The following is a 27,121-nucleotide window of genomic DNA, read 5'->3' on the forward strand; positions in this document are numbered from 1 at the left end:
TCTTTTGTTCCCTTTCAAATTTATTGTTTTTTCTCTTTCACCCCTTAAATCCCAAGAAGATTACAGCATGGGCAAACTCTAGTCTGTTATACTTCCTATTTCCTTGTAATTTCTACTATAAAAAATGATTCCATATCCTAATTTTCTAAGGTTTTCTTTTTAATCATTTGATTTGTTTCCAATAATCCATTGATTGTTTCTACCATCTGAAGAAGAATTACTTGTTAACTTGTTTTAAGGGTTTCATACTTAGAGCAAAAATCACCATGTTTTAATTAGGTATGCGTGGAACGAAACCGAAATCAACCCATTGGCACCCCTGATCAAGTAGGAATGAGACCCAAAATTAAATTTCTTTTTATGTTTAAATCTGCACGACACATCTTACAACTTGCAACCACACACTAAAGGAAGTAGAACATGATGTGTAGAAGACATTTTGATGTTCAAATTTTGAGAGATGACACATCATTCTTGAAATTTTTGGCCCATAATTAAGACACGTTGATTAGTTAGTTTGAAGCCATGTCCTTTTGCGATATTTTAGTAAGTGTAGGTCTTAAAAGAATGATGCAAAGTAAACCCCAAGAAGTTGGCTCAATGGTAATTTTGGACCGATAAGCAGTTAATGTCCATAGGTCGTGCGTTAGATACCCAATATGAGCATTAATTCCTCAGAGGCCACTCGCGAGGGCAGACCCTCACTTACACTTACCTAGTGCGTGTGATGTGCAAGTGTTTACACATGCCTCAAAACTAGTCCTTAACAAGACCATGGTCCATGGACTAGGCAAAGCCTAGCTATCGGCCCAGTCCGCTGTCTACAGGGATACTCATAATTCAGGTCAATATATATATAGTTTTTGAAGGGGTGCATGGCCCTGTAGGCCCGACTAGCAAGGGCCATGTCTTGCCCAAATCCCCTGGATACATAAAATACCCAACAAACCACATAAGTGAGCTCTACCCAAGGTAAGGAAGCAAGTTCAACGAAGTGGAATGATAAGGGAATACTAGCAGGACAAATCCCTGTGGTTGACTACCTTTTGGAGGGAGGCCCTGGCAACTATGTATTTCAGATCGATAATTTGTTCATGTTCAACATGTTTCATGACCTAATGGGAACATGATTAGGTAAGAAAAATCTGAAAAATCCCAGATTTTTCAGATTGATGACTGATTACAGCATACCCACGGCTTTTGACTTTTCCTCCAATCAGGTGGCTAACTTTACAAGGGAAGGGACCATCGTAATACTGTTACGAGGCTCCTTCCGAAGCACAGAAAACCATCATGAACCTATGCCCGGAATTTCCTCAGCTTCAACCAACAAGTTCGTCTTCCTGGTTATCTAAGAAAATTCATTTTCCTGGGCTTTGATTGAAAGGAGAAATAGTAAAAGAACTTGTAAACAACATCATCCTCAAAGCCTTATCTCGAAAATTTGGGTTCAAATACAACACTTCCACTGCCAGGATTTGAACTTGGATCACCTGAGTGACAACCAGATAAACCAAAAAGGTATCATCATAAAATTGACAGCATGTAGTTTCCGCACAGTAATCATTGATTTCAATTGAGTTTATAAGCAAAGAGTTTCAATCTATAAGTAATTTTCCAGAGGGGCAAAATGCCACTAGCCTTAAGTAGAAAAGATGGGATGGCATACAAGACTGACATCCATTAAATGGATGCGTTCTTCCCATCCAGCAAAATGTCAGTAGCCCTAAGAAGAAAAGATGGCACACAGGTGAATATTTACAAGATACCAGACACTGCAATCCATTAATGAGACAATGGGCTGCATACCAAACACTCCTATACACTAGTATTAGCATATAAATTGAGATGTACTGCTTAGAAAGAAACTAGCACATGAGAGATTATGAAACCAACCCGCGTGCCATACGGCCATATATCACTATCCAACAACTTGAGCAGGTGATACCTTATATAATAGAAAAAAAACAAAAACAAACCAACCAGCTTTATTAAAAAAAGAGGAAGGAGGGGGGAATTACCAAAAGAGCTGCTTTTGTAATTAATTATTAAAAAAACTAATAGTTTTTAAAAAATTTGAGTAAGACTAGCCTTACTACCTTAGTAAGATTTCTTACTAAGAGTCATTGAGTTCACCTTGTAGCATTCAAAGCCATCATCCACTACCAAACGATCTAGAGGAGACTTAAATAAAAATTATAAAAATAGATTATTTTTTTCATTAAATTTAAATTTTAAATTTTGGAGTTTGGTGGGAGTATAGTAATAGTCCATTTTCAAAACCTTAGATCAAACACAAAAAGAATTATTTATTTTTATTTCTTTTCAATTTGAGTTTTTGTAATTAATTATTAAAGAGCTGCTTTTGTAATTAATTATTAAAGAGCTCCTTTTGTAATTAATTATTAAAAAAACTAATGGTTTTTAAAAAATTTGAGTAAGACTAGCCTTACTACCTTAGTAAGATTTCTTACTAAGAGTCATTGAGTTCACCTTGTAGCATTCAAAGCCATCATCCACTACCAAACGATCTAGAGGAGACTTAAATAAAAATTATAAAAATAAATTATTTTTTTCATTAAATTTAAATTTTAAATTTGGGAGTTTGGTGGGAGTATAGTAATAGTCCATTTTCAAAACCTTAGATCAAACACAAAAAGAATTATTTATTTTTATTTCTTTTCAATTTGAGTTTTTGTAATTAATTATTAAAGAGCTGCTTTTATAATTAATTATTAAAAAAACTAATAGTTTTTAAAAAATTTGAGTAAGACTAGCCTTACTACCTTAGTAAGATTTCTTACTAAGAGTCATTGAGTTCACCTTGTAGCATTCAAAGCCATCATTCACTACCAAACGATGTAGGGGAGACTTAAATAAAAATTATAAAAATAAATTATTTTTTTCATTAAATTTAAATTTTAAATTTGGGAGTTTGGTGGGAGTATAGTAATAGTCCATTTTCAAAACCTTAGATCAAACACAAAAAGAATTATTTATTTTTATTTCTTTTCAATTTGAGTTTTTGTAATTAATTATTAAAGAGCTGCTTTTGTAATTAATTATTAAAAAAACTAATGGTTTTTAAAAAATTTGAGTAAGACTAGCCTTACTACCTTAGTAAGATTTCTTACTAAGAGTCATTGAGTTCACCTTGTAGCATTCAAAGCCATCATCCAATACCAAACGATGTAAAGGAGACTTAAATAAAAATTATAAAAATAGATTATTTTTTTCATTAAATTTAAATTTTAAATTTGGGAATTTGGTGGGAGTATAGTAATAGTCCATTTTCAAAACCTTAGATCAAACACAAAAAGAATTATTTATTTTTATTTCTTTTCAATTTGAGTTTTTTATTTTTCATGAAATCTAGAGGGCTATGTTGTTGATTGCCAATTTGAGTTCAAGGACCCTTGGCAAGATTTCTAATCTTAGTAAATGAGTAGGGGAATTGTTTTACAACATAGCTTTCAAAACCTAAAACGCTGGACAGTAACATTTACAGAATACGCAGAACAGTCCAGCACATTAGATTGGCTTTTGTAATTTTCAAAAAATTATTACATTTTTTTATTTATAATTAATTAAGAAATTAACCCTTTTTTTGTTGTTGGTAATTTTCCCAAAAAATAAAGATGGTCTTTTACCAAAAGATTTCTGCTTATAACAACTGTACTTAAAAGAAAGGGGATTCAAGCACAATAGGGGATAAGCAAACCTAATTGAAATTGAACATAAAAGATGAGAAACGAAAAGAAATGGGTAGAGCATCCACTCACGCACACCAACAGAAAAAAAAAAAAAAAAAAAACACCAAAGAAAAAGTGAGTAAAAGAGATACTCTCTCCATGTCCCTCTCTGGCTGATGTACCAGTTTCCCTCAGAATGAGTATGTTTGAACATAACAAAAGATGAGAAACGTTAAGAAATGGGTGGAGCATCTCCACACACATAACACACAACAGACACACCCACACATGCACTCATACAACACAAAAGGCTAACCTAATAGAAACTGAACATAACAAAATATGAGAAACGATAAGAAATGGGTAGAGCATCTCCACACACACACAAAAAAAGTGATACTCTCTCCCTATCCTTCTTTGATCGATGTATCAGTTTCCCTCAGAATGGGTATGTTTGATCTCCCTACTCTTTCACTGCATAAAGAGATGAGCTTAACTCCGGCGACCCAGAGCCAAATGAGCCCAAATCTAATATGTTCCTCCATGGTAATTTAAAGAGTCAACACGTCAACAAATATGCAAATCCCATCTACTACAAATCTCATTTTCTCTCTCTAGTACATTAGAATCCTTAAAATTTCGCCTTCCCACCTCTAATTCTCACCCAATCTCGCAAATGACCCAAGTTAGTAACAGAAGACATGGATTAAGAAATAATTGAGTAGAGGAAGAAGATTCATTCAGCCGACCCCAACTTTGTAGGGATAAGGTTTGGATGATGATGATGGATCAGAATCTCATTCCTGTAAATTGTGAGATTAGCCAAAAAAAAAATTCTGTAAGTTAAAAAGGAATGATGCACCCTTTTTAGAGTAGAAACATGAGTGAATCTTTTAAAAAAAAATTGATAATGAAAAAAATAGAACAAAATAAGTACAGGAAAGGAACTTTCTTCACAAGTAAACATACAATTGTTCCTTGACTACTTTCACCAAAAGAAGTTGAAGTACATAACAAAAAATTCTCAAAAACCTTTACATGACCTCAGGCATAGATTGACAAGAGAGTAAAATGCAATTTACCAGGGTTTGGGAAACACAACTCACATAAGCTAACTGATTATATTGGACGACCCCATGAATTGAAACCCTTCATTAGTTTGAGAGACCAATACATCTGCAATTCCCAACTTTGTTAGTAAAAAAAAAACAGATAGAAAGTAAAAATTTTGATCCTCGAACAGATTAATGCCATAAGAAAATGGAAAGAATTTAATAACTTAGCTGCCTACCTTGATTTGAGTGGGTTATCTGGGGACCCATCCCAGAATTTCCAAAACCATTCGACTTTCTTTGATCATCCTCAATGTCATGGCTATTTCGAGGATGCTGCGGCGGTCTCACTGCCTGAGTAACTGAAAATAACCCATTTTTCTCCTCTTTGTTTACCGCATTTTTCTCTATAAGAGGTAAATTGCTTGCCTTTTCCCTTTCATTCATTGCAAAAGGGTGTTGATGGCTCATCACCCGAGTGGGAGACCCTTTCAATTTTTCCGTTGATACCGCAGAGACACCATTCTTAGATGGTACCCCTTGCGCTACAGTTGGGGACTGCAATCCAAACAACCTCTCCTTTTCCCTTGAATCAAAATTACTCAAAGATGCAATAACTGCATCAGATTTATCGATAGCTTCTGCCCAAAACTGATTTTGAAACTGTTTTTGTGCTACCACAGAAGCGTCAGCAGCAATGGCACTATTTCCCTTAGCTTTCTCTTTTGGTTCCGCCATCACAACAGAATTCGAAATTCGTCCCACCACCATCATTTCCTTCTCCTTCTCCTTCTTCTCTTTTGATGCAATTGAAGAAACTCGTTCCAAAGCTTCTCTTGCTCTCTTCCTTGCCAAAGCAGCTTCTTTGACCCTCCTCTCAGCCTCCATCCTAGCTAGTGTCACTGCTTTACTCATTGAGATTGAAGCAATCCGAGCAGCAGTAACAAAGACCTTGGCCATCTTCACATCAATGACAGCTCGATTTTCAAATTTAACTGATTCTGGATCCCCATCTCTACTCTTGTTATTTGACACACCAGCATCAAAAAACACTAAACTAGGGCTTAAACAAGAAGGGCACACATAGCAAGAAGCGAAATCCTTACTAACACAAGAGAGGTGAGAAACAGAGGGACATCTCAAGCACATAACACCATTAACAGAAGGTGAAGATCCTTCGTAGACTTCAAAACAAATAGGACAAAACAATCCAGCATGGAGTTTCAAAATGCATGAAGTACAGAGACGATGGTAGATACCTCGATGACGAACATTGTGAAGTAGTCTCCGCACTTGGGATCCACAATCGCTACACTCGGAGGAGGGTACGTTTCCCTTCATTGCATCAGCATTGATGGAAGCTTGAGTTGAAACCCTAGAGAAATCTCATAAAATAGGGTTTATCGATTCTTAATCTCTGGTTAGGGCAATAAACGTACTGGAACGGGGCTTATAAAGGTGAAGAAGGAGAACAGAGAAGCACTTTTCGAGTCTCTCTCTGTCAATGTTTCGATTCTCTCAGATTTTATTTTCGAGTTGCAGAGATTTTGACGAAGAAAGAGAGAGAGAGAGTGGTCGAAGACCTGTTATTATTGTTAAACTACCAGCTTTGGTCATCAGCTGGGAATGGGATGCTTTGGCCAGCGATTTATGAATGGGTCCCTGGGTTTTAGGGAGTACTTGATACACACCGTTTTAGAGCTGATGACATTCCGTCCTTTTACTGGCAATTTAATTAATTTCTCAATATTTTATCTCTTAAATTAATAAATAAAGAATTTTATATCAATTTAATAAATAAATCTTGGGTTTAATGGTTTAAGTATATTATTAATCAATTTTTTTATTTTTATTTTTGATTTTTGATAAAGTTGGATTTGAATCCACCACGGCAAAGATTTGTTGGAAAATGATCTATGGTTTTGTGATAAGGGCGTCAGAGAGGCGTAATATAACATTAATCATTTTCTTTTACAAGAGATTAATTCTCAAAGAAAAGGATTGACAGAATTTAGGTTTACCAATATAGCCTTGAATGGTTAATGATCCCCAAACCTTGGATAATGGATATCTATGTAATATTATAATTGGTATGTGAAAATGAAAATTTGACATGTAAGTTAAAAATATTTAAACTGAGAGACTTAACCATAAAACTTTATTGGACTGAAATTTGATATAGAGAGAAAGTTAAGGGGAGCTATTGGGATTGGATACCTTAAATATGATAAGTGATTGACCTGTCCAGTGTCATATCTAATGCGTTAAGTATTTTGCCTGGGGAGTACGCTCATAAGATTAGAAATCAAAATCTAGTATCAAATTGAAGAGATTATAGAAACATGTCAGTTCAAAATCCTTTTCGATAGGTGACAATGTTGAATATGGATACAAATCGTGTTGAAGTGACCTCAAGATTGTGCCTTATTTCGCATATTCTGATGTGAAAGTGTGCAGAGTCATAAATGCTTTTTGACTCATATTTCAATGAAAATCATCTACGATTCATACACACTTTCGCGTCAAGATATGCAATAGGAAATACAATCTTGAGGTCACTTCAACATCATTCCATGGATAAGTTGGTGGATGGAATCTTCACTCAACCTCTTGATTATTAAAATACTCAATTTTACTAGAAAGATAGTCTTAGAGGTTAAGAATCTCTCTCTCTCTCTCTCTCTAACCCATAATTGATAAATATGTCATGAATACATTAATCATAATTTAGCTTTCACAACTATGTCATTAATATGTCAAACAGATAGATATGAGTGAAAATTGAAACTTTTAGGCTGCACGTCAAGTAAATTAAGAGAAAGGTGCTTAAGCCTTGCAACGTGATAATTTACAAAGTTTCTCTTAAGACGAAAAATGTTCATCTATGATTTCTTGAATATAGTTTATGTTATTAAACACTGTCCTAAAGGGCCTTGAGCCTTTGTGCAACCTATCTGAAGTATAAATCCGAGATTTTGCACCTCCCTACGCGCACGTTGTACGTATGCACACGCACTAAGATTTTTAGATCGATGGATCCAAATCCTAATTGAAATCTTTGATTTTTCTCTTGAGCCCCCGTGTGCCCGCGTGAACCCACCCACTACTTCTATTCATTTTAAAACTATTAGAAGTACAACTATTTGAGAATTGTAAATCAATTCTTCTCCTAGTCGATGTGGGACTAAAAATTACTCAAGGCAAAAATAAAACTATCAACTAAACTTAATGCAATAAAGTAAAAAACATAAAGCAAATATGAGATTGAATTACCTTATGATTAAACGATTGATTTACCATATGGTTTAAATATTGAATATTAAAGGGTTTTCACATTCAACCGTCTAAATTCCAACAATTTCTAATACACACCCTCTTGAGTTTGGTTGGCTCCTATGATAAAAAGGAGTGGTAAAGCTCTTATTTAATAGTCGTCCATAATCATCATCGAAGTCTTATCTCAAAAAATTTAAAATTCAATTCAATTATGTCAAAAGTTATATTTTATTTTTAATTTTAAAGTGTTCTTATTCACTCTTACTAACTCAATTTATACTTTTTTATTTATGTATCTTCCTCTCAATCTTTTAACTTATACGTTCATTCCAAGTATGATACTATTGATATAATACATGGAGTCTGACCCTACAACTAATGTCATTAATGAAACCTTATCTCAAAGATTTGAGTTTAGATGAACGAATAATGTTACTTCACTAAAAAAATCATTATTTAGGATGATTTTAAGTAGATAAGAATTTACTAATCAACTCAAAAGCTCTACTTAACTTGAATGTCCATTCAGAGTAGTGTCAAGTCAACACATGTGGGTCAATGGATGAGTAAAATAGAAATATATTAAATTTATAAATATTTGAAAAATAATTTTTAATATTTTAAAATAAAATAGAAATATTATATATAGCCAAATAACTTGATCAAGTTGCATTTTTTTTTTTATGACAGGATTCTTTGGACCCATAGGCCGATTAAGGGCAAGGCAACTGGCCTTTTAGAACACCATATCTTGCTCAAATCCCTTGGATATATGCAATACTCCACAAACCACATATACTAAGTAAATCAAGATAAATTTTTGTAGGTAGCCAATGAGGTGAGGGCTTGAACTCAAGACTTCTCCTTTTTTGGAGGGAGGCCCTGGCTACTATGCTCAACATTTGTTTGTTTGATCGAGTTGCATGTGCCAACAAGCTTAGTTAGTGAAGTCTTTGGGTGATGATACAAAAAGCCTAGTTTTAAATCCCGCTAGAATCAAGTTATTGAACTCATTAAAAACTTATGAATAAAAAAAGAAAGACTTAGATGAGTTTTTGACCTAGTCTATTTGATTTTCAAGTTGATTAGGCTGAGTTGAAGTGTTGACTCAATGATTTGCCAAGTTGACTCGACAAGTTTGGTTCCATCGAGTATTGGTGTTGAGTCACCATAGTATTAAATTTCGATATATTACTACGAAATATTTCCATTTCCATATTATAAAGGAATTATGATTAGTTAGATGTATATTTCATCTTATTTTAATGTATTTGAAGTATATTAGTTATTATATAAGCACGCATACGATCGACCATGTTTTATTTAATTGCATACATAAGCAATTTATTCATACTTATTCAAAAAATAAAAGAAATATGATAACACATGAATGTAATACTTAACTTCAGTGTCTTACATATTAAGTTGTATGTAGTTAAACAACATCATTATTCTTCTTTCCGTTGTCAACCTCTCAATATATGTGCCTATGTGTTACAAAATGTTGTTAATATTGATTGGACACTCTATAAGGAGGTTTATTGTAGTTTGATGACTTAATGAGTGTGTTTTAATTAGGGGTACAACTTGGTTTGGTTCAAACAGAGAATCAAACCAAACTGATAGCTTTGGGGTGGTTTGGTTAGGTTTGGAATAAGTTGTAGTTCGGTTCCGGGTTACGAAAATGGAAAATTGATCAATTTGATTTGGTTTTTTTATCAAGCTTGTATAGAATTAAATCAAACCGAAAATCGACCCTTATGCAATAAATAAATATATATGGATATAATAATTATTATGAATTATTTTAGGAGTTAGGACATATATTAGTGATTTTTATGAATAAATTACTGACTTTTTATGGAAAGATTAGTGATTATTGTATGAAATTTTCTATTTATTATATATTTGTTTTTTCATTAAAAAATACTACTTACAATTTATAGAATATTGACAATCCGTAAAACCAAACCGAACCAAATCAACTTTAGTTCGGTTTGGGTTGGTTTTGTTCTAATGAAATTTGGTTCGGTTTTTATTCTTATTTAGTGGAACCGACATCTGTTGATTCGGTTCCAATTTGACCTCAAACTGAACCAAGTTTCACCCCTAGTTTTAACGTCTATTTTATGAAATTTTTTTCAATATTTCTATCATTTTCAAAAACTATATTTATTTCCACACTAATCGAAATATTTTATTTCCAGAATAACCAAAATAAATGCCAAAATTGAAATTTAATACCTTACGAGTCACCTCAAAATCCAACAGAGTCAGCTAGTGAGTCTACTCAATTAGGTGAATTGAAAACAGACTAGCAATGGTATTGGTTGAGGATCTGTGGTGAGTTGAAAATAAAACGGGTTGCATCTTTTGAATCTTTCAACAAGAAGTTCTGCTACAATAACTAAAAGACAATTTGGAAAAAGTTTAGGAGCATAGCAGTCATAAAAAGTTATCAGGGGTGTTTCCTACTTTCCTTCACTTATTTCTTTAGGGTGATTTAGACTTACCCCTCCACGTTTTGGTTAATATTTCAGATAACCCTGCATTTTCAAATTAATGACATAACCTTTTGATCTTGGTCTTCTCTTAAAGATGACTACTAAATGATCTAAATGCCATCATCGTCAACCTCTAGACAAAAAGAACCCTTGATTTTCTTTCAAAAATGGCATATCTTCAAGCTCTTTAGATTCTCTCGAAAAAAAATTTGTAAAAATTTAAACTCACCTTAATCTTTTGTAGAAAATTCTTGATTTTTTTATAAAATTTTTACTATTTCTTTTTCCCCAAAAATCCTATCTTGCCTTGACATTTGAAAATTGAAGTAGACAGGTTACCAGGGTTGAAGACAACTGATTTTGGGGGTAAAAAAAAAAAAATCATATATGAATTTTTGGCTATAAATTGAAGACAAGGGCATTCAGGTCTTTTCTATTAGTCTATCGCAAAAGACTGAGTTTTAACTTTTAAGGAGGGGTAATGTCATCAGTTTGAGAATATAGGATCATCTTTGAAGACTCCTTAAAACACTCATTTCTTTCATTTATTTTTTAGGGTGATGGGGAGGGGGTGTTTGGTTTATCTCCCTAACTCAGTAAGCAAACTGTCCGAATTGAAAGGGACAGATTAATGTATCTAACAACCATCTGGCCCCCTAAGATCTGAGAGAAAAAACTGTTGAAACAAATCCAATAATGGAAAACAGATGCAGCGAAAACTTTAGTTATTTTTTATATTTTTCCTAATCTTCTATCTCACACTTTCTCTCAATATGCAATTCTTTTACAGCAAAGTCTTTCAACCCTTCTAAAAGTCTTTGAAAACGACTCCATTTGTGAATTGTGATTGCTTGAAAACATTAAAAACATTTGTAAAACCAACAAAGTCTATCTCTTTTCTTGAAAGATAGATCGTAAAACTTGGTGGGTGTGGAAAATTTCTGTTGGGATATTTCAATATTATCATGTAAAACATGTTTTTCTTGCATTCTTCTCATGTTGTTTTGGATCTAAGACTTGCTGGGATCTTTGCAAGATATGGAAATTCAGATTTTGAAACTTGAAAAAATGGTGAATGAGGTAATGGGTATGTCTGTTCTTTGTTATTTGTTGCAGTTTTGGCCAGAAGGTCTTGATTTCTAATCAATTTTTATTTATTTTTTTATGTTGTTGTTTTCTTATTGTGTAGTCTTGGTTGTATAGAGTGAGGGCTAGTAGTCTGTGACAAAGGGGAGGGAAAAACAGAGACAAGTTTTCAGAGAGAATCTGTTTCTTTATTTGTTATTGAATCTCATGGTAGATTCTCTAATGATCTTTCTTCATTAGTTACTAAATGTGAGCGCTGGTTCTTTCTTATATACTGAAGGATTGAAGGACTGGGTTCTGGAGCGGCGACATGGATGAATTTGCGAACTTGATCTCTGGATGGAGTTGGGAAGAGAACAAGTTGTTTGAAATGGCTTTGGCCGTTGTTGACCAAGACAACCCAGACCGATGGGAGGTTGTCGCAACGATGGTCGGTGGGAAAAGTCCAAAGGAGGTTGAGAAACACTATGGGGTCCTTTTGGAGGATTTGAACTCCATTGAATCTGGTAAACTGGACTATAGATTTGGAGAAACTTGGCAGTGTACTCAGTCTATGCGTTGGACTGATGAAGATCAAAAGTATGTCACTCCCCTTAAATCTTGCAATTAATGTGGGTGATCATGGATTTAGTAGATTTTCTTTTATTGGATTTTAACACAATCGAATCACCCCCACCACCACGTGTAGTTCTTTTTTCTTATTAGTGTAACTTAAATTTGATTTCCTTTCTGCTAGTTTTCGTTTTATTAGCTCAATTGGTATTCTACTCTAGTCCTAATGATTATAAATATATGGTTTTACGTCAATTATGTCACAAGTATATACAGTATTACTATTATTAGGTACATGTTTAGATGCTTCGATTTTAACAGAAGTGAGCACTTAAACTAAAACAATGTCATAAATTATCATATGCACATGGAAGAGATCTATTTTTTATTGCATTTCTGTGTGATTTCCCCTTATTTTCATGTGCTTTTGGACTATGTTTTTAGTGGAACATTAATGATATTGAAATTTAGCTACTTAACAACTGCTGCTAATTACTAGATTAGTTTTCCTGAACTATACAGAGATATTCCATTATGAGTTATTTCCTCTAATGGATAGATTGATTAACATTTGATGACTTACAAGAGACTGAACACAACTTGTATACCCATTTATTTAGGTCATCTCCTTGATGGTTGGCATTACTCCTCCCTAGTTGCTTTGCTTCACTGATAGAGTTAAGGCTGGGATCAACCCTTCATAAAAGGATGAAACAATCAAGGAAAATCCTGGGGTACTTTGCTTTTCACTGCATTGATGTGTTTCCTCAAGACACGAGGAAAAAGCATTTACAGTAGGAAAATGCTGAAATGACACAAATGGAGACACAAATGATGTGGGGGCATGCACATAACCATAGATGCTTTTTACTCGTATCTCGCAGAAAAGCATCTATGCGCCACCACATCATTGTGTCACCTCTGTGTCACCCCAGCACAACTCTTTACGGTAATGTGCACACCTCTACATCAGAAATGTGAGAATTGCAGTGAATCCCAATGTCAACCCAGCATTACTCAACAATCAATTATGTGAAAGTTAATTGCTCCCCATAAAGTAATTCGTTTTATAAGATTCTGTATAGATCATCACCTGAAATGATGAAACCGTCATAGTTTTACTCAACATGTTGTAGATAGAACAATTCATGTACATTGTTCATAGCTAAAGTGACATTCTTCTACTATTCATAATTCTGATACTATTTTTTTCCCCCTTTTTCTTGAACTATTTGTGCAGGATGCTCGTTCATTTGAACATAAATTGATCTTCAGGAGCGAAGATGCTTTACATATAGCTTCTTTATTTGAGCTTATCTGCAGTACGGATGTTATAAGATAAGATAAGATTTGATCTATAATGTATTACATAGACAATAATTCCTTGGGGGTACTTTTTATTCGTTTATCTTGTATGTAAACAATTTATGAGAAAGAATTGCTGGGGATATCCAACCAGACTGAAGGGATGATTCCAAGGGAATAAAACAGTTTTAAAGGTTTGGGATAATTATAAAATAAAATTTAGAACATAAGGGTGCTTAGTTTCTGAAACTTAGGCCTGAGTGTGATCTAGGAAGTGACAAAGAAATGATAGCCTTCTAAAGTTCTAAACCCTCTTGGTAAATAACCATGGGGTCTAAGATAGGTAAATATAATCATTGATTAAGAGGAACCATGTAAGCTGGAGGATATATTATCAGGGAAAAAAAAATGTAGTCCACAAAATTCAATAAATGCAAATTAAAAAACAAAGGCATTCCCCAATAGGGTCAATTTCAACTGGAAACATTGCACCAGGGGTTCTGTTAGGTCTCAAAGAAACGAAGCTCGACCATTGCTTCTCGATTTTTGGTTGAATACCAAGCAACAGCCTTTGCCGAACCCAGAACCTTCAGTGCATACTCAACGGCAAATACAGTGTCATCTATATGGGCATGACTGTCTCTACACTTCAAGTCGAATGCAATTCTTGAATCAACACGGAAGCTGAACTCTCCAAAAATCTGCATTAAATAAATGAATGAAAAAAATATGAATATGTGGTTCTCAAGAACCATAAACACCACCATCACCAATATTCTCATCATCATATAAAGTGCCTTATCCTACACTGCAACACAACCCACCATTATTCAACATTACACATAATAGGCAAATTCAAATTGATGATGAAATTGACTAGTGTTGTACCAATCGTTGTGGAACCAATTTCCTCATTCAACACAGAGGTATATCTTGAGCTATACATATAACCAAGGTTGTTACGCAACACCAATAAATATTTTGGGGTTCTAGTATTTGTTATTTTCCTACCTCTCAACCCAACCAGGATATTTAGGTTTCCGTAAATAGAATATTAAGAGAGGCCTACCAAGAAAACATACATTACCTGTTGCTGAAGAGAAAGGGTGACATTGGGGCAAATTGCCTGGACTACCTCCAAATCAGATGGTTGTGAATTGTAAAGATCTTGGGCGAGATGCGTAGCTCCAGTTACAAATGCCAAAGCAGAGGGAAAATCAAGGCGGGCATGTAATCGGGTAAGATCAAAGAAAAGCCTTTGGAAGTTTCCATGCTGAGCGGTACATGAAAGAGATGCAAATATATCTGTTGAAAGGGCAAATTTGTATTTTGGGTCACATAAACTAAAGCCATCAAAACCTTGTGACCCATCTTCTCTTTGTGGTCTCACATAATTATCTCCAATAGATGCAGTCAATACAGTACCTGTGGGTAGGAAATGAAATTTTGTAAGTAAAATTGAAAAAAAAAAGGTTGCAAAATCATGAAAACGGTGAGAGCATGCACTTGTTGGTACTGTCCATATTTACATAAAAATAGGAAAGTAAATATATTGTAAGGTCTCTGATTGGTGCAATTTTGGACCAAACCCAGTTGTGAGGTTGGCCCATCAGTTGTTGAGTCTGGATCAATGAGCATGTGCAATACATAAATTTGAAGCTAGGGAGGGCGAACAATAAATCCAGGAATCACTCAAGCCACTGTTCTCTCTCCCTGCTAGATAGATATTCAATGCATTGGGGACGGGATGGGATTCAAAACCTCCTAGAGGCCTTACCCCCAACAACTTGGAATCGACTTAGCAAATCCATTCATACACTTGACACTATCTAAATCCACGTTTTCTGTGACTGAATGTATGTTCATATCCTCCCTTGTTACTCAAATTGCGTTCTTTTGGACCTTCCTTAATGCTCTTTTAGAAACTTCAACTTGCACATTCCTTCTAACTGGGGCTGTAATTGGCCTTTACCGCACAAAACCATCTCAATCAACTTTTGCCAGTTTAACGCCTATTTGGGCCACTCTTACATTCTCATGAATGCATTCATTTCTCATTTTATCTTTCTTTCCATTGCTCCATCTCAGCAGCCTCATCCCATAGGTGAGAAAAAAATGCAAGTCGACTGGGGGACAGACCAAACTGTGGTGCCCGACACATTGATGAGAGCCATTCTTATGGCACTGGTAAGGGATGATGGCCATATCCTGTTTTTTATTTAAAGAATGTTTTCTTTGAATGCAATTCTTCAAATATACAAACATTAAGCATATAGATGCATCTGAAAACATATTGGGCACATCTCAACTCATCCAAAATAAATATGTCCGTGAGTCAATGCAGATACTACCTTAGTGAGGTGGTAAAGTATATGTGGTAATTGCACAGACCTGGGATCAAAACCACACTTTCAAATTTAAACCTTCAAATGAAAATTCTGTTAGTCGTCAAGGCTTACCTATGATTCCCGATGCTGAAACATGCGGATCTGAGAGAAATATGTCAAATGGTTGCACCATTTTCAACTTGCCTACTTTGCTTCTCCAAATATCAATATTCTTCTTTATGGAAAAGGCAGCTTTGGCACACAAACCAGGAAGTAGACTACGAGGTATTCGACCAGTCTGATCACCATCAAACTGCTTTGGGGCCCCACTGTTTTTGTTTACACAAATATGATAGCTTGAGCCAGAATCAGAAGCAATGGAAGATAAATCAATTTGCATCAACAGTGGCACATCCCAATATGTGCCAAGCTTATCGACAAAAAGTCCAGGCCACACTGCCTCCACAGTTAAGTTATGCTGTGGAAACTGCAATCATGTAAAAGGATTGAATCTAGTCAAGAAATATCTTGACATAAATAAAAAACAAAAGACTACAGATGTTAAAAGATATCTCGTAAATAAATATTACCAATAAAAAAGGACATTGCATATATGAGCACATAGGTATATCAGAACACAGAAATAAAAAAGTAACAACGGTGCTAAATTAAACAGGCACCTAAAGATGCAGATACGTTGCTAAAGTGAGAAAGCATAGCAAATTAGTGTTTCATCAACCCAAACACAAATAAAGCTTAGAAGAGAATAATCAGGTGAAAAGTTACCAAATTTACAATTAAGAGGTTAAATATACTTGCCTTGTGAAGAAAAACTGCTTTGTTTCGGGGCACCTTCCTGTCACCATGAACTTCCGAGCTCACAAGTAAGGTATCATTGGGTGTAATCAAGAACTCTGAACAGAAACCAAGGGCATACAAGGACTTATCACAAAGGTGTCTTGCAATGTTCTTAAACCACGATGATTCGGGTGATTGCCTCGTACCACTCTCCTTCACAGAAGATACCAATTTCTGTAGATTGAATTGGCCTAACAAACTAGCAAACCTGCATAGCATTAATCCAGAATATCAGTTAAGATTATCTGTAATTAGATTAGAACAACCATTGCAAGGATTAAAAAATGAATAAATAAATAACTAAATTCTTCATTCCTAAACTTGAACTTTCCAATAAGATGGATGACACCTAAGGATTAAAAAATGAATAAATAAATAACTAAATTCTTCATTCTATGGTACAAAACCATAGAGACAAAGTTGGGGTTCTGGAATATTTCGGCAAGAGAAAGCTTCAGAAATAGTCGGCAAAAGTCGATAAAACATCGGATAAATTAAAAAGTAAAAAATACTTATTTTATTAGAAAAATATTTTATATATTAAATAAAAAATAATACTTAAAAAAATGCTAAAAACAAAATAATCCACAAAAAAAATTGCGATTTAATCATGGCTGTAGCAAAAATCACAGATTTTTGTCACCATGCCTGAAACAGTGACACATTGATATATGTAGAAATAAATAAACATGTATTATTTTTATGTTAGAAGGTGTTTGACAGAATAATTAGTAGTTTAGGGAGTATTTTGTAATTATGGAAAAAATTTATATAAATAGTGAGAGAGGGGTTGATTGATTAACCCTAATCTCAAAAAATTTATCCCTTATCCTTTTTTCTCTTCTTCTCTTATTTCTCTCTTTTTTCTTCATTCTTCCACAGATCTGAACTACAACTTGGATCAAAGCCTCAATTCATCAACACGCTACTCCGAAGAACAATTTTTTTAGGGGTTGCTGACGTCATTATACTAGGGTTGAAACCACCATAGATGGAGTCACCTTGATTTTTAGAACTTTTTGGTTTTTTTTTTTCCAGAATTTTTTATGAGTATTCGAAAGTCTTTTGTTTGATTTTCAAAAAAAAATCGGGAAAAAAATCAGTTTTGCGAAAATAGGTTCATCTGATCTTCTAGAGTGTTTTTGAGTTGTTGGGTTTCATGGATCTAGTCACACTCAAATTTATCTACACATCGGAATTGGTTGCACTTGATTCGGATACGTTTTGACGTGTTGGTGACAAAGTATCCCCTATAGTTTTGCCGCCCAGATTTTTTTTTTCTTTTGTTTTTGGCTTCAATTTTGGTGACCTAAATCACCTTCAACATCTATCTTGTTCATATTTGCGTGCAATGTCTCTTGAAAAGGTTTCCATGAGTAGTGGTTCCAACATTGATGCTCCAGTGCCGATTCCTCCAATGATGAGCTATATAACCCGAGAGCTCGGATTACGACCGAGAAACTTAATGGTACTAATTTTTTTGAGTGGTCACAGTCTGTTAAGATGTATATCAGTAGACGAGGGAAATTAGGGTATCTTACTGGTCGTATTCGAAGCCTAAAGAGGTTGATCCTATGTATGATTGTTGGGAACAAGATAATCAGACGGTGATGTCATGGTTATTAAATTCCATGAAGCCCTAACTTAGTAGGAACTATCTAATCTTGGATACGACATATCAAGTTTGGGAAAAGGTCACTAAGACATATTCTCAGAAGAAAAAAAATGTGGCTTGTGTCTATCAGCTTCATCAGGATGTGATTACTTTTCGTCAGGGGGAAAAAAAGCATGGCTGCATATTACTCCACTCTTCAAGCCTTGTAGGAAGAATTAGATCATTATCAAGTGATCAAATGGAGGAATGATGAGGATGTTGAGGAGTTTTGCAAACTAATTAACTAGAATCGTGTTTTCCAATTTTTGGCCGGTTTGCATCCAACTTATGAATTTGTTTGGGTCTAGGTATTGAGTTGTGACTCCACTCCATCTTTTGAAGATGTTTATTTTCTTGTGCAGAGCGAGGAAAGCCGTAGGTCAGTGATGCAACCTCTCTCTGAACCACCTCCCACAACTCTTCTTTTCTCTATGTCTAGCAAAGATAATAAGGGAGGAGTTAAATAGAATGGGAAATAGGGTGATGACAAGGATAATCTCCATTGTGATCATTGTGATAGAACCAGGCACACCAAGGAAATATGTTGGGATCTAGTTGGCAAACCGGCTAAGTTTAACAAGGGAAGATCAAAGTAGCCTCAACTCAAGTCTAATGTTCATGTTGTTGTCCAAGACCAACCACAATCCAGTTCAACTAGTTCTAATTCTTCTACGGAGTTTTCCTCAACCCGATAAGAAATAGAGCGTCCAAGCAAGCTTCTTACAAAGCTTGAAGAATCAACTAGTTCCTCCTCATTTGCCCAATTAGGTTATACATGCCTTTGCAAATACTGTTAATTTCCGTTCCTCTCGTCCCTTTTGGATCATTGACTTAGGAGCCTATGATCACATGACTGGTAGACTTTTCAATTTTTCACCTTATCAGTTATTATCAAGTAAAGATAAGGTGAAAATAGTAGAGGTTCATTTTCTACCGTTTCTAGTAAAGGGGGCATCAAAATTGATAATTCCTTGTCTTTATTGTGCTTCATGTTCTTAACATGTCCATCAATCTTCTTTCTGTGAGTAGTCTCACAAAATCTTTATAGTGTTCTATCACATTCTTACCCGATCATTGTGTTTTTCAGAACTTGACTTCGAGGAAGACGATTGGTAGGGGTTGAGAAGTGAATGGTCTTTATGTTTTGGATTCATCTTCAGTAACATCAGCAGCCCTTCAGTTAGTTAGTCAGAGTAGTTGTTTAAGTCAGTCCTATCAGCCAATTTTCTTATGGCATGCTCGCCTAGGTTATTTGTTTTTTCACTCTTTAAAAGTTCCATTTCCTTCATTGTTCAAGACCCATGTCAGTTTCTAGTCTTCAATGTGAAGTCTGTTGGCCATGCCTTGTAGAACTTCTTTTTATCCAAATAATAAAAGATCTCTTTCTGCTTTTATAATTGTGCACACTAATATATGAGGATCAGCTCCTGTTACACTTGATGGGGGATATGGATATTTCATTTCCTTTGTGGATGGCTACGACAAATACACTTGGACTTACTTGATCTGCACTAAAGAAGAAGTTCCTTTGCAGATAAAATTATTTTACAAGATGATTCAAACTCAATTTGAAAAGTCTATAAAAATCTTCAAACCGGACAATGCCCATGAATACTTCTTAGGAGAATTGAATCAATACCTTGTAGGGCATGGGATTGTTCATCAAAGTTCTTGTGTGTAAACCCCACAATAAAATGGTGTAGCTGAAAGAAAGAATCATCATCTTTTAGAAATTGTTCGAGGACTACATATATCTATGTTCGTTCCTAAGAAATGCTGGGGTAATGCATTATTTACAGCTACATATCTCATCAATCGTATGCCATCACAGGTCATCAACTTTCAATCTCCTCTTTAGTTGTTAGTTCCAAGTCATCCTCCATTCCATTTATCTCTAAGTGTCTTTAGTTGTTTATGTTCCATTCATATCCTTGGTCCTAACTATACAAAGTTAGATGCTAAAGCTCTTCAAGGTGTCTTCTTGGGATACTCATTGACCCAAAAGGGATATCGGTGTTTGTTTCCATCCACTGGAAAACGGTATGTCACCAGGGATGTCTCATTCTTTGAATCTACTCCGTACTATCATTCAAATGCTATTTTTCAGGGGAAAATGAGTATTGAAGGGTGGCAACATCAGAGATGTTTGTCAGTTGATGCTCATCCATCGGCAAATATATTATTCCCATTGCCGTCTACGCATATTTCAGGGGAGTCATCAGATAAAAGGAAAGAGTTATCAGGGGATTCATTAGATAAAGGCAAAGAGTTGAGAGTTTATTCCTGTTGTTAACATCATAAGACAATCCAACAAGGGACTCTCGCTAATCACACCAACCAATTGGATTCTTCGACGTCAGGTAATATTTCTTTAGTCACTCCTAATAATTCTTCTAATCTTGATATACCCATTGCTTTGTGTAAGGGAACACGATTTTGCATTGTACATCCTATCTCTAATCACATTTCTTCTTCCTCGTTATCTTTCACATATCACACAATTGTCTCGTTCATTTCTTTTGTTCCCATTCCTAACTGTGTTGTAGAAGCCTTCAAAACTCTTGAGTGGAAGAAGGCAGTCCAAGAAGAAATGGATTCTCTATTGAAGAATAATGCATTGGAGATGGTTGCTTTGCTATAAGGAAAAGAACCAGTAGGCTACAAGTGGGTGATCATTGTAAAGCACAGAGCAGATGGCACAGTGGAAAGATACAAGGCAAGGCTTGTAGCTAAAGGGTATACCCAAACCCAAAGGATTGATTACATAAACATTTTCTCTAGTAGTCAAAATCAATACTATTAGAGTGTTGTTATCTCTAGTTGAAATTTTTTTTTGGCCTTTACTTTAGTTAGATGTGAAAAATACTTTCTTAAATGGAGAATTAGAAAAAGAAGTGTACATGCATCCTTCTCCACGGTTTCAAACCCCAGAAAGTGAAGGAAGGATATGTAAATTGAAAAAATCAATTAATGGGTTGAAACAGTCACCCCAGGCATGATTTCACAGATTCAGTATAGTAATGAAGCAAGTGGGATACACTCAAAGTTATGCCGATCATACTCTCTTTGTGAAAAGTGAGAATGAGTTCAGCACAGTTCTCATCGTATATGTTGATGATATTGTTGTGATAAGAAATTGTTCTCAAGAAATACAGAGGTTATTGAAATTATTGGCTTTTGAATTTGAGATTAAAGACCTAGGAGATCTAAAATATTTCCTTGGCATTGAAATTGCTCGGTCAATGAAAGATATTTATTTTCAAACGCAAGTTTGTGTTGGACTTACTTTGTAATACTGGGAAACTTTATGCCAAACCTGCAAATACTCCAATAGATCCCAATCAGAGACTAGATAACACAGGAGGTGAGCTGTTAACAGATATTGGAAAATTTCAGAGACTGGTAAGCCGTCTCCTTTACCTACAATTGACTAGACCAGATATAGCATATGTGGTCAATGCTATTAGTTAGTATATACATGCCCCAAGGACTCTTAACCTTGAAGCAATAGAAAGAGTCCTTATGTACTTAAGGGTTATCCCTAGAAAGGGAATTTTATATGCAAATCATGGTCAATTCAGAATAGAAACATTCACAAATGTAGATTGGACCGGGGATAAAGATGATCGTTGATCTACTTCAAGGTATTGCAAATTTGTTGGGGGTAATTTGGCTACTTGGAGGAGCAAGAAACAAACTGTAGTTGCTATGTCCAATGCTGAGGCAAAATATCAAGCCATTGCTCAGGATATGGTAGAGGTTCTTTGGTTTCGAATCCTGTTAAGTGAACTTGGTGTTAAGGAGATAGAACCTATGAGACTTTATTGTGATAACAAAGCAACCATTAATGATGCTTTTAATCCCATCCAACATGATCGTATAAAGCATATTGAGATTGATAGACACCTTATTAGAGAAAAAGTGGAATCTAACGTCATGTGCCTCTCATATGTGAAACTAGAGGATCAATTAGCAAATGTGTTGACTAAAGGTGTTCCAAAAAAGAAATTGTATGGTGTTCTTGGCAAGTTGGACATGATAGATATCTATGCCCCATTTGAGGGGGAGTGTAGAAATAAATGAACATGTAATATGTTTATGTTAAGAGAGTGTTTTTGACAGAATGATTAGTAGTTTGGAGAGTATTTTGTAATTATGGAAAAATTTTATATAAATAGTGAGAAAGGAGTTGATTAACCCTAATCTCAAAGTTTTCTCCCCAATCATTTTTTCTCTTCTTCTCCTATTTCTCTCTTTTTTCTTCATTCTTCCACAGATCTGAACTACAACTTGATATGCATGGGACTCAATGAGTCCCACATAAAGAGTTCCCTCCACTAAAACTCAACCCAATTGTATGATCATAATGATGCAGTTGAAAATCTAGATTTTGTGCGATGATCGAAGATCACTAGTCTTCTGAAGCCTCGGGGAACAAATGGTCAAATAAGAGGTCCATGTTCTTAAATTCCGTTGGGCCTAGATGTCGTCAATTTCAAATGCACACAGTTTTTTACTCATACATTTGATTCCAAAGCTGCTAGGAAAGCTCCATCAAAGATCTATAACAACTATTTCTGCCAATTAGACCAGTATGCAGTCAGTATGCAGTCACTGAATGGTCCTCATGGCTTACTAGGCAAGTACTTTAGATTTATTAAATCACTAATAAATCTTGATGAAGTCATCCAAAATTTTTCTTAGTAGTCTCTCTTTAAAAAATGAAATTACTTCTATATCAGAATCAGAGGGTTTCAAAAGTTCCTTTTTCTAATTTTGAATTTTCTTGATTTCCAAACTAACTAAAACTTCAAAAGCTAATTCAAAATGAGATCCAACCAGAAACACGAACAGGGGGTTTATTCAATCTAAATTTCAACCTAAATAACAAGAAAATTCATTCCTATGCTATAAGCATTCCCCAATGAAATCGATCATTGATAAAATGCCAATGAACATACATAAAATGGTAAAAATTTGAACTTTCTGACAAAATAAGTCAAGGGCAGTTCTTCGATCATCAAAAATTACCATTTTTCGCCAGATGGGAATGTGACAACACGTTGCAGAGCGAACCCTTCTCCGCCTCTAGCAGGATCACCAGCATAAGAAGGCACCAAAGGCATGGCCATGAAACGCTGCATGAAATCGATCTGCTTCGGCCTCGAAAGCTTGGTTCCTCTCGACAAACCCAATGGAAGAGGCTCTCCTGGGACTGCACGAGCGAGTCCATCAACTGTAATTGGTGTCGACATGTCCAGATCCCAAAACCCACCCTCCATTGCCCATCTAAGTTTCTTCATTCTCTTCTGCAACACAATTAAACGCTAGAAAAAAATACTTCCACAACTGTTTTTTTTCCTGACAATTTAAATCCTAATATTCGTCAGCTCTACATTTCTTCACTCTATGCTTCAGAATAATCTAACAGCTACACCATTGAATTCTTCAATCGTTGAGAAACCCTCTTTCGGGGTTTGACGCTTAAAACCCTAACCCTTGGAATTAGGGTTTATGTGAGAATTTGGATGAGTTGAGACTCAGAGAAGCTGTTTGGGTTTGGGAGGGAAGAACAGGAGAACACGCGCAACGCTATCAGGAAAGCTTCTATTCACACACCCATTTTTATTTTTAACATACCAAACTAATATGAACATCCATTTTTATTTCAAAAGAGTGGTGTGTTGTAAGTAAAATTTAGTGCTCCAATAGAATCTCTCAAAAGGAAAATAAACGTTGAGAATTTGAGCTAATAATTCCGCAAAATCTGAGAAAATAAAGACATTTTTAAAGCATATAGCAAAAAAGACATTTGCTACATTAACCATTGTTTGTTGACAAAACTACCCATCTTCTATGAGTTACCATTTTCTCTCTCACCTGTCTATTTCAAACATTAGAAAAATACACGGCTCTTCTCATCTCTCTTTCACATTCAACCACAGCAAGCCATTTGGAATTTCTTTTTCTGAACATTGAATTTTTACAGATCTAAATCAAAAGATCCATCCATCTAAAAAACACACAACTCTTCTCAAATCATTCAATTTTTGTTTTTTTGTTTTTTAACATTGAACTTTCAGCATATCCAAATCAGAAGACACATTCACAAGTTTGACATTAAACCTCTCTCTTTCTCTCTCCCTAACACATTTTACGAAATACTAATTGTGGGGGATTTTTTGGATCTCCTACTTCTAGAGATACGTGTTACAATTAATGATCAGATCTCCTTTGAGATTAGTGTTATAAAGAATGATTAACTCTTCCTTAAGATATGAATTATAATAAATGGACAACTCCGATCGTCTTCTCCGATGAAGCTTTTGAGTTCTACCTATCTTCTTCTATGAAGCTTCTAAGATTTTGATTGTAGTTTGGTGTCGTTTTAGTTGGAAAAGACATTGGTGGGATGCCGGCCAATGAGCCTCCGATGATCAAGTTAAATCTTAGTTAAGTTGCAGAGCAAGAAGAAGGAAACCAGTGTAAGAGTATTATATGTGGTTTGTGCCTCATTCCTTGAATGGGAGAAATCTCCTTATTTATAGACTGAACTCATTAAAGAAGTTAGCAAACTCAATTGTAATCATTCACCCATGTTCTCTAGCATTTATGGTAATAAAAACCCATGATGCTTTGATAATAATGAAGACATACTCCCCATGGTTATTATAACCTCCATGAAGAGTGGTCTTAAATAAGTAACTACTCAAACTTGATATCTGTTCAATTCCTCAAGTTGACTCAATCGAGTTATATGTCTACAACTCTGTCAGGCACCATGTATGTTTTACCTTGGTGATAGAGCATATTGTAATGCCTTTTTTTTTTTTACTTGAATAGTTTTATGATGATTAGTTATAGTACTTTGTTATGTTATTAGTATGTAGCTTCATATAACTCCCTTAGTGTATCAATCTCCTTAGAATAATTCACAAAAGTAAAAGGAAGAGTAGTAATAGTAGTAGTAACAACAATACTAGTGTCAGCTACTGAGCAAGAGTAGGAAAGAAGAAAAAGTAGTAACAATAATAGCTGATAAGTATGGCAGGAGTAGAAGAAGAAGAAGTAGCAGTAATAGTAGCTACTGTTGTTATTGACAGAACTTGACATAATCACTATAGTATTTGAGGGAAAGATCAAACTTTTCTTCATTAAGACCAAAAGCATCTCCTCCTCGCAAGTCCTGAATCCTGACCCCTTGCCTTGTCACGTTATAGACGATATGGATGATCCAGTGTGACGAACCACGAATTTTTTATTAACACTCATAAATCATAACTATCAACCAGGACCGCTGATAAAAGGGCTGCATTGATGTTTGATCTCAACAATTACAGAAAATGTTAATAAAGTTCTTTTTATCAAGACAGATGGATGTTCATGATTGATTTGTTGTGTAAATATCTTATATCTCTTTTAAGGGGTATGAAAAAGATAATAGTGTAATATTTTCTTTAGGATTTTTTATTTTTTAGAATTTTTTTTTTATTTAAGGGAGATTTACATGTTTTAATAACTTTCAATTTTATAAATAAAGATCTCTAAGATTGTAAAACGCATGAGAAACTAGTGATCTTGTTCTGATCTATGGACGTAGATTCAATGCCAAACCATGTAAATCCTTGAGTTTTGTGCGATTTTATCTCTTTGCTATTTTGATTTTTTCACAAGATCTTGATCGGAGGTATAGCATGAATCGTATGGTTCGGTAGTGAATATATGCACACATGATCATCTCTTTGGAACCCACGACCTCAAAATCATATTTTGTTATGTCAACCTTCTATTAATCTAAATTATCATCTCTCTTCAATTATATGTATGAGAAACAATGTATAAGACATAATATATGATATAGTGGATAGTTATTTCTCTGCAGTTCCTATCTCTTATTTTGGATTTAAAGTTGAACTTACGTTATGGAAACAGTTGTCTCAGTCAGAAACTTATAATAAGAGTTCTATAAACATCACATATTGAATTATTTTATGCATTGTTCACCTATATTGATTCAACTCTAAGCTTTCCCCTAATTAATTTGGGAAAAAAAAAGAACTTTCATATTAATCCATTCCAAAATATCATTTTCATAATCAGAATCTTACCTAATCTACATTTTAAAATATTACAAATTAATGAAGGAACTAACAGTGGCAAACTTGACAGTTACTCCCATTAGAGCCGTTTGGCCATATGGAGTTATTCTTGTCTTATATTATTTGTACCTTTTTTTTCTTCTTGGGATATTATATTTAGACACCATTTTATTATATATATATATATAGGGTCAGGTTCAAGGGCCGTCTGAGAAACCGTCTAAGAAAACTTTCGACGGTAAATAAAATTTTAAAATATGGGTTAGAAATTTTGGATTGAGCTGATTTTTTGTGAGGATGATCTCTATGATGGGAAGATCATCCAAAAAAAAAATCAGCTCAATCTGAAACTTCTAACCCCGTTAAAAGTGATTTAGAATGTGGACCGTCGATTTTTTACCACTTTTTATCACTAATTTGTAAATCACTTTTGATGGATTTACAAGTTTCTGATTGAGCTGATTTTTTGTGAGGATGATCTTCTCATCATAGTGACCATCCTTGCAAAAAATCAGCTCAATCCAAAACCTCTAACCCTTATTTTGAGAAACGAAAGTTTTCTTAGACGGTTTCTCAGATGGCCCTTGAACCGCCCCCATATATATATATATATATATATATAGGGTCAGGTTCAAGGGCCATGTGAGAAAACATGTAAGAAAACTTTCGTTTTTCAAAATAAGGGTTAGAGGTTTTGGATTGAGCTGATTTTTTGC

General features: G+C 34.7%; 3 protein-coding genes across 10 annotated transcripts; 1 reads left to right on the forward strand and 2 right to left on the reverse strand.

The window, feature by feature from the left end:
• Positions 1-1,058: 1,058 nt before the first annotated feature.
• On the reverse strand, positions 1,059-6,393 carry LOC147396236 (uncharacterized). Of its 6 annotated transcripts, none has more exons than XM_086451971.1 (4): positions 6,004-6,393; positions 4,984-5,764; positions 4,775-4,868; positions 3,244-4,495 (listed from the first exon to the last, which is right to left on the reverse strand). In XM_086451971.1, the coding sequence occupies exons 1-3, from the start codon at positions 6,016-6,018 to the stop codon at positions 4,804-4,806; spliced, it is 861 nt and encodes a 286-aa protein (XP_086308097.1). In that variant the 5' UTR covers positions 6,019-6,393; the 3' UTR covers positions 3,244-4,495; positions 4,775-4,803. The 6 variants fall into 6 exon arrangements, with proteins under 6 accessions (XP_086308096.1, XP_086308095.1, XP_086308097.1 ...); XM_086451972.1 differs by having other exon boundaries at positions 4,984-5,759; positions 6,004-6,391; XM_086451970.1 differs by lacking the exon at positions 3,244-4,495 and adding an exon at positions 1,059-1,493 and having other exon boundaries at positions 4,799-4,868; positions 4,984-6,391.
• Positions 6,394-11,156: 4,763 nt separating this feature from the next.
• LOC147396237 (protein RADIALIS-like 4) lies at positions 11,157-13,695 on the forward strand. 3 transcript variants are annotated; one of them, XM_086450568.1, is made up of 3 exons: positions 11,157-11,611; positions 11,891-12,189; positions 13,403-13,695. In XM_086450568.1, the coding sequence occupies exons 2-3, from the start codon at positions 11,921-11,923 to the stop codon at positions 13,428-13,430; spliced, it is 297 nt and encodes a 98-aa protein (XP_086306694.1). In that variant the 5' UTR covers positions 11,157-11,611; positions 11,891-11,920; the 3' UTR covers positions 13,431-13,695. The 3 variants fall into 3 exon arrangements, with proteins under 3 accessions (XP_086306694.1, XP_086306693.1, XP_086306692.1); XM_086450567.1 differs by having other exon boundaries at positions 11,161-11,604; positions 11,714-12,189; positions 13,403-13,694; XM_086450566.1 differs by having other exon boundaries at positions 11,165-11,604; positions 13,403-13,694.
• Positions 13,696-13,805: 110 nt separating this feature from the next.
• On the reverse strand, positions 13,806-23,974 carry PDE320 (pigment defective 320). The gene is made up of 5 exons (XM_086450565.1): positions 23,338-23,974; positions 16,614-16,860; positions 15,927-16,281; positions 14,555-14,892; positions 13,806-14,168 (listed from the first exon to the last, which is right to left on the reverse strand). The coding sequence occupies exons 1-5, from the start codon at positions 23,607-23,609 to the stop codon at positions 13,971-13,973; spliced, it is 1,410 nt and encodes a 469-aa protein (XP_086306691.1). The 5' UTR covers positions 23,610-23,974; the 3' UTR covers positions 13,806-13,970.
• Between the last annotated feature and the right edge of the window lie 3,147 nt (positions 23,975-27,121).

Source organism: Akebia trifoliata, chromosome 8 (assembly GCF_017979445.1).
Source record: "Akebia trifoliata isolate Shusen 1 chromosome 8, ASM1797944v1, whole genome shotgun sequence".
Classification (NCBI taxonomy): domain Eukaryota; kingdom Viridiplantae; phylum Streptophyta; class Magnoliopsida; order Ranunculales; family Lardizabalaceae; genus Akebia; species Akebia trifoliata.

Coding starts and splice junctions, on each gene's coding strand:
- PDE320 (XM_086450565.1), bottom strand. CDS start 23,609: ATGAAGAAACTTAGATGGGCAATGGAGGGTGGGTTTTGGGATCTGGAC. Junction 16,861..23,337: donor TTCCCATCTGGCGAAAAATG/GTAATTTTTGAT, acceptor AATGCTATGCAG/GTTTGCTAGTTTGTTAGGCC. Junction 16,282..16,613: donor AAGCAGTTTTTCTTCACAAG/GCAAGTATATTT, acceptor ACATGATTGCAG/TTTCCACAGCATAACTTAAC.
- LOC147396237 (XM_086450568.1), top strand. CDS start 11,921: ATGGATGAATTTGCGAACTTGATCTCTGGATGGAGTTGGGAAGAGAAC. Junction 12,190..13,402: donor TGGACTGATGAAGATCAAAA/GTATGTCACTCC, acceptor CTATTTGTGCAG/GATGCTCGTTCATTTGAACA.
- LOC147396236 (XM_086451970.1), bottom strand. CDS start 6,085: ATGAAGGGAAACGTACCCTCCTCCGAGTGTAGCGATTGTGGATCCCAA. Junction 4,869..4,983: donor GATAACCCACTCAAATCAAG/GTAGGCAGCTAA, acceptor TGGGAATTGCAG/ATGTATTGGTCTCTCAAACT.